Below are 7,226 nucleotides of genomic sequence, written 5' to 3'. Positions count from 1 at the left end.
GAAAGGCTGCTGGGCTCCTCTGGCTGGCAGCGGGCAAAGGGCTCTGTGCGTATGGGGTCTGTGACCCAGGTGTCTGGACCCCCAGCAGATGTGGATGTAGGAAGGGCGGACCCCAGGGGCGGTGAACGCCACCCAGTTTGACCCAGGGGGGGACCATGACCCAGAAGAGGCCCTCCAGGCATCACCTCCCCTTGAGTTCTTGGAACAAACGTGTTTTCCATTTGGCTGCAGAAAAGAGCTCCCAGGTGAGAACACGTGTGCCCACACGGGCCTGGCTGTGGGAATTCGTCCGTCACGTGTAAATGTGGTAGACGGGCAGACTCAGGCCGGCGAGGCTGGCCTCGTGTTGTCATCTCAGTGGGTTTACTGGGAAATGACGTGTATTTGTTCGACTGTGGCTGTTTTCTCAGCCGTGATTTGGGTTGAGAGTTAAGTGCCCACCCACTGCAACCTGGGTCTTGAGAAAAAAAACCAGGGGGTCCTAGAAGTTCACGGTTGGTGGCCCGTTTAGGGCTCCTGTCTTTAGAAGGTTTGCTGACGGCACTCACAGGAAAAGGATGATGCCCGTGTTGGCCATGGCGAAGGCGAGGCCCAGGATGCCGCTGCCCATGATGGCGTTGCTGAGGTTGAACACCGACACCCCAAACGATGTCTTCCCCTCAAACTGCGGGCACCGGCGTGAGATGGGGGGGGAGTCGGCAGGTCGGGAGGGCATCTCAGCGCGTCCCCCTCACCGCCCCTCAGCCACCCATCGCTGCCCCAGAGCACCTCATTGCCGCACCCAAGCTCCCCACGGTGCCCCGAGCCCGCTCCGCTGCCCTGGCTCACATCAGTGAAGTGTGGCTCCTTGCTGGGGCTTTTCTGTAGGAAGCCCTCGCCCTCCACACTGCTCCGTCGGGGGCCCTCGACCCTGCAGGCACAGGCCAGGGCAGGCAGCTCAGCTCCCGCCCCTCGCTCTGCACCCCGCCCTCACCCACGACTGGGTCCCTCCTCTGCTCACCTCTGGTTGCCTGCTGCGGGGGTGGTGACCGGGTGTAGCCCCTCCGAGTGTTTGCCGTTGGGCACCAGCTCCACCATCTCCGTCTGCAGAGGTGCCTCCATGGTTCAGGGACCGCCACCAGGAGTGCTAGCTCGCACACCGACACACTCAGGGGTCTGCAGAGCGAATGGTCCCTCTGATTATTCCTGCTCTTGGGCCCATGGCAGCCTCCCACAGGGTCTCAGCCGTAGCACACCTCCCAGAGGGTCGCTCAGGACATTCATGCACATGGTGCTCTGCCTGCTGCCACCCAGAGACCTTTGGGGGAGTAGGGCTCAGACACCTGAGCTCTCCAGGACATCCTGAGGGGACACCTCAGCCAGTACCTAGCGCTCCCCCCAACACACACACACATGCCAGCCTAGGCAAGTCCTTAAGGCCTCAGTTTCCCCATCTGTAAGGAAGGTCAGCCAGATGACCTGAGGCCAGAGCCCATGGTGCCAGGACCCTGCTATGCTGAGTCCCAGGCCTCTGGGCCCCTCTCCGGGGGTGGACCCTGGACTGACTCCCCGTCCCTGACGTTGATACCAGGAGACAGTTTCCTGTGCCGGCCCTGTGTGCCAGGGGCCTCCTAGCCAACCTAGAATGGCACGGCCCGACGGCTGGAGGCCTCGGGAGCGGGTGAGGGCTGCGGGCTCTGTTCCCAGCTGCCCGGCGGGCACTGCTGGCAGCCAGAACAAAGGGCCCTCTGTGGGCTGAGAGCTGGCACTGGGAACGGCAGGCGCAGAGGCTACCCCCCCCAGAGCCAGGAGGCCTGAGGCAGTGCTGGGTGGCTGGACACCTGGGCCCTGCCCGCCTGGCTGCAAAGGGCCCTCAGGGGGCCTTCCAGGAAATGGGTGCCCCAGGGCCCAGTCTCTGGGCCACACAGGCCTCACCCTCCACACAGCCCTGGCCTGAGGGCCGTGTTTTCCTTCAAGGCTCTCCTCCCCTGCTAGGGACCCCCCCACTCTTAGGTGCCCATCCTCCAGGAATCTTTGAGCTCCGCCCCATTTCCTGGAGCCCCAGGCCGGGACCTCAAGGCCTTGGCCAGCTGTAGAGGGGCCTTGACCACTGGATCTGTCCCCTTTCTCGTGCTTAGGGCATGGCTCTGCTGGGTCTCAAAGGAGCCAACTGCCTTTCTCTCCACCCCCCATCCCTACCCACTTCCCAACGGCCCACTGGCCCCTCTCCCATCACTGTGGGGGCTGAGAGCCACCCATACTATGCCCAGAAGCTACCTTGGTATAGTGCCCCCAGGATCTATCAGGATATTGTGAAGGCCAGACAAACCAGCAGGAGAGCTGAGGCCAGAGTGGTGACAATGGATGCGGCAACACTGCCAGGTAGGCCAGCCAGAACCTAGTCATGATGCCATGGCACTGTCTGCTCGGGACCCCGGAATCCGCTCCGAATCCCCTACCCCCACTCCAGAGCCCGATGGCCTCAGGTCCGCTCTTGAACCTGGATCACCAGGGGTCTCGAACTTAGCACTTGGGACTGTGGGTGGGTAGGGGTGGCTAGGCTCAGGCCTCAGGCACGAGTGTCCCAGAGGCCACACAGAACTGACCAGAGGATCACCCCGCTGTGCCTCGGGTAGCCCCTGACCAGAGTTCAGATCCCAGGCATGTCAGTCCTGGGGACCCTGCCCCTGGTCCCGCTGTACACCTCAGTCTGCCTCTCCTTGCTCCGATGCTGGCATCTGAACCCTCTTCTCCTCCAGCCCTGCCCGCTCAGGACCGTGACATGCGAACATCTCTTCTCACGCTCTCTTCGCCTGGACCAGAGTCCTGGACCAGCCTGTCTTCATGCCCCAGCCCAGAGGCTCATCATCAGCACGTGCCTCCAAGGATCCCAGCTGGGTGTGGAGGTGCCAGCACCTGGTCTCCAGAGTCACTCGGGAGTGCCCCCTGGCTCTCAGCTGGGGTGGCCCTTGCCAGACCTCCTGGCCTGGGCAGGCTGGGACAGGCCCTCAGAGTGTGCTGAGTCGGCAGCCTAGACAAAGCACCCTTCTCTGCCTTAAAATCCTTCCCTCGCAGTCAAGCACTGCTTCCAGGGAGACCACAGCCCATGGCATGGTCATGGGCCAAGGTGCCTGAGGTCCTGGCTCCGGGTTCCCCGACCCTCCAGCATGACTTGGGCCTAGACCTTCGGGACCTGTCTATTGTTGCTGGGTCTTGAGCTGGCCTGAGATCCCAGAGAGGACATGGAATACCCTTACTCAAGTGGCTTTCAGTCTGGAAGGGACAAAACTCCCAATCACATCCCTCACCCTATGGCTCCTGATGCAGCTGAGTGTGAGCCACATAGTGCTGGGACTTAAAAAGGGGGAGAGTGAGGCATCAAGGAAGGCTTCCTGGAGGAGGAGGTGATAGAGCCAGTTCCAAAATTCCAGTGGGAGTCCCCCAGATGTGGAAATAGGAAGGAGCAACTCAAGCAGAGGGCACAGCATGGGCAAAGGCCCTGAGGTGTGGTATGAGACAGGCAATGAGTGAGTGTGAGCCACATAGTGCTGGGACTTAAAAAGGGGGAGAGTGAGGCATCAAGGAAGGCTTCCTGGAGGAGGAGGTGATAGAGCCAGTTCCAAAATTCCAGTGGGAGTCCCCCAGATGTGGAAATGGGAAAGAGCGACTCAAGCAGAGGGCACAGCATGGGCAAAGGCCCTGAGGTATGGTATGAGACAGGCACTGAGGGTTCCAGGGCCACAGGTAAAATGAGGGTTCCAGGGCCACAGACAAGCCTGACAAAGCCTCGAAGGCCAGGTCAAGGAGTCTGTACTTCAGTCTAGTGCAGGGCTAAGGGCCGGGGCCCAGGGTAGCGATTAGCACCAGCCTGGCATGTGGACCCCCAGCCATTCCTTGAAGCTGGCACTCATTATTGACAGTTCCCACCCCTCAGGACTGCCACCTCTCAGGCCTCTTTCTCTCAGGGAGTCAGGAGGACCCAGGGGATCACCACTGCCTAAGGAAAGCTTCACTCCGGGGGGATCCCCGAGTGGACACTCCGAGTCTGAAGCTGGCCCAGTCCTGCTTCACTGTGTGATGATAGGCAGAGCGTTGCCCACTCAGGACTTCAGTGTCCTCCTGTCCCTCCAGGGATCCCTCGAAGTCTGACCAAAGCTGGGGACAGAGTGAGGAGCCTCCCCGAGGCCTCTGCCCCCAGAGCAGCTCATGAGGTCTCAGTCAGGCTCTGGGATGGGGAGATCGCTGTAACCTTTGGTGGGTCATCAGAAGGGCATCTGTCAAGGGTGCAGCATGGGCTTGGGCAGTAAATCGATGGCCCAGCCCACTGCCCCGGGGCCTGTTTGCTCTCCTGGGAGATAAGGGACAAGAGAGAACAGGAGCCACAGGGTTAGTGCAGCAGGTAACGCCTGCCCGCCCACGTGGGCATCACAGGGTGAGAATTCGTCAGGCACACCTAGGAGGGTGTCGAGGTTGGCTAATTAAAGATTTCGAGGCCCAGGAATCCAGGCCACCACGGGGCCACCGCTTGCATCAGCTTCTGTGGGAAGCACATCTCTCTGTCTTCTTCCCCAATAATCAGGGATGGAAGCAGGTCTGTAGTAGCAGTCTGGCTACAGGGAGGCGACCACACTGTCCTTCCCTCAGTCCCGTGGCCGCTGCCCCACAGAGCTTGCTGCCATGGCCCCCAGGCTTCTTGTGCCTGGGCAGCCCTAGCCTCGAGCTAGATCTCAGAGGAGAGGCAGCTGGCCTGGCTTGAGGGTCCACTATTGTTATCCCTGGGGGCTGAGGGATGAGGCTGCCCTCGGTTCCAGCTCACCCATCTTTACCACGCCCCTTCTCGGCTGAGACAAGGTGCCCCTTCCAGACTGGCACCCCTCCGCCTACCTGCTTCTGCAGGCTTCAGGGGAAATCTCCTTGGACAAGCTCTCAGTCAGTAGGGAAACTGGATTCAGGAGATACATCTCTGAATTGTGTGTTTTCAAGACACAGCCACAGGGGTAGGTAGGGGGCTGACTGCCAAGGTCAGGGGTCTAGTAACAGGTATGTGGGAGGGGAAGGTACTAAAACACACCTCTTGCCCCTCCTCCAGACCTACGACTCCAGATTTTGACCCAGGTAGATCCAGTCTTTGCATCTACTACTTCCTCCCTGTCAACGACACTGGTGTGGCCAATGCCTGGCTGGTACTGAGGGGGTAGCAGGCAGGAAGGGCACATCCAGGGATAGGCGGATGACCCAGAACATTGCCATGTTGGCCGCTCCAATCCCTCATCCTCCAGCCTCCTGGCCCTTATGTCTGGGGTCTGTGCTTCTGTGTTCTGGGTATCCGGAAGTGTCTAGAAAGATCTGAGGAGCCCAGCTGGGGCCAGAAGGTGGACTTTCCTGTGACAGGGTACATTTTCTACACAACCCTGCTCAGAGTTGGGCTAAGCCTCAGACACCTAGGCCTCTCCTCTCGCCCAGACCTGGACCCTCCTTGCTCAGGCTGCCCCCAGAGGAGGCTGCAGCTGGAATCTCTTGGCTCAAGACTGGACCAGAGCCAGCAGCAGCCCCCTCCCCCCAATTGCCAGCCCGCTGAGAGGGACGTGCAGCCTGAGGTCCAGCTGAGGCAAAGGACAGGACATCACGTGTCTGTGGCTCCCCAGGAGCAGGGGAGACCCTGAGCCAGCCAGTCCATCCTCCTCCCTGCTGACCCGGAATCCCCTGGAGGCGGCCAAATATTTAGACAGCCGGACTTCTGGCCCCAAAGAAAGCTGGAGCAGGGGCCCGGGGCAGCTCAGGACTCATTGAAGACCCCGATGGGGGGGCTAAAGGCAAGGTCAGCCTGAAGGAGAGGCTCCATCCAGTGTCAGGAAGAAGCAGAGAGGGGCAGAGGGAAGGAAGAGAAAGACAGGGAGAGAAAACACACACACGATACATGCCTCCATGCATACGATTCAGACAGAGGCTCAGGGAGACAGAGAAATGCAGATGGACACAGAGCGACACAAACTATGAAACTACAGAGAGACATAGATGGATAGACATTCAGACAGGGAACGAGAGGGATGGATAACCAGAGATGGCCAACCAGCCAGAGATGGCAGATGGAGAAAGAGACAGAGGAGACAGCAAGAGATGGCAAGGGACAGTCCGTGAAAGACACAGAGAGAGCCCGGGAAGGAGCAGGAAGGGAAGAAGGAGCAGGCGAGGGCGCAGCACCCCGTGAGCACCGTTGGGATGACCAGGCAGAACCACAAGAAGGCTGCCACAGCATTTCCATGTTCCCGCAAGGGCAAGATATGTCCCCAGGTGCAGGGACATCCAGAGGGTAAACTGAGTCCACTAGGGCCACAAGGCCAGGCCCAGCTGGAAAGAGCCCCCTAGTCCAGCACCCAGGTCTGTTCTACCCACACAGCAGGAAAGATATACGGAGACAATGATCAGCTGAAGGGACCCCATCCTCAATAGCCATGCACGTGTGCAGACGTGCCAACTGAGAAGCTGTGTACAGGACGTGGCCCGCAGAGCGGAAATTCAACACCAAGCTACTCCGGTCTGCTAGCCGGAAAGCTCCCACTGCCCCAGCAGCTGGTCCTTCCCTTTGGTCCCCAGAAGCCCTGCCTGATCCTCTAGAACGCCCCACCCACCCCTATGTTTGTTTTCTTATCCAGAGTCCAAGGCCAGCCCTCTACCTTCCAGACTGAAGGTGCACAGGGCACATAGTAGGTACTCAGTAAAGGTTAAATAAATGAAATGGGCTCAAGGTCCTTACCAAGCCCCCAAGCCATCTCGCCTGCTCCAAGTGGCACCTGGATCCTGTCTTGTCGGCACTAGAACATTCTCTTTCAGGGCTCCTATCCTGCTACAGTATAAGCTGCACACACACCCCAACCTCCCCAAAATAGGTTTTTCCCTCAAACCAAGGTATACTCAGTTCAGCTCAAAAACCTTCCCTGACCTTATCCAGAGACCATGAACTACCCAGCCTGTCCATTTGTCTGAGACTCCAAGGCTGCTAGCTAGGGCAGCAGACACTGGGACGAGAGCAACAATTTCTCTTGGTCTGGCCACCTGGAGCCCTAGACTGGGGGCGGTTTTGTGACATGGGCCAGGAGAACCAGGACTGAATAAAGGGGTGACTTGAGAAGCCAGTGAGATATGGGCTCTATTGGCCCAAGCAGAATAAAGTTCTGAGACACATACCCCCAACCTCTCTCAGAAGCACAGTCCTCTGCTCCCGACGCCAAGGAGTCAGAGACTCATTC

At 59.3% G+C, this 7,226-nt stretch overlaps 2 protein-coding genes across 2 annotated transcripts in view; both read right to left on the bottom strand.

The window, feature by feature from the left end:
* The window catches only part of SLC38A3 (solute carrier family 38 member 3), a 5,896-nt gene extending 4,708 nt beyond the window's left edge, over window positions 1–1,188 (bottom strand). Inside the window, exons 1-4 of the mRNA XM_006909122.2 lie at window positions 1,001–1,188; window positions 829–910; window positions 549–664; window positions 1–14 (exon numbers count right to left, since the gene is read on the bottom strand). The exon at window positions 1–14 is cut by the window's left edge and continues 81 nt beyond it. Coding sequence (XP_006909184.1) covers window positions 1–14; window positions 549–664; window positions 829–910; window positions 1,001–1,101 — 313 coding nt within the window. The 5' untranslated portion in view covers window positions 1,102–1,188. The remainder of the gene's footprint in view (window positions 15–548; window positions 665–828; window positions 911–1,000) is intronic.
* The window catches only part of GNAI2 (G protein subunit alpha i2), a 53,874-nt gene that overhangs the window by 36,006 nt on the left and 10,642 nt on the right, over window positions 1–7,226 (bottom strand). The window lies entirely within an intron of this gene.

This window comes from Pteropus alecto, unplaced genomic scaffold (genome assembly GCF_000325575.1).
Source record: "Pteropus alecto unplaced genomic scaffold, ASM32557v1 scaffold53, whole genome shotgun sequence".
NCBI classification, from domain to species: domain Eukaryota; kingdom Metazoa; phylum Chordata; class Mammalia; order Chiroptera; family Pteropodidae; genus Pteropus; species Pteropus alecto.
This window is presented reverse-complemented; position numbering and strand designations above follow the sequence as displayed.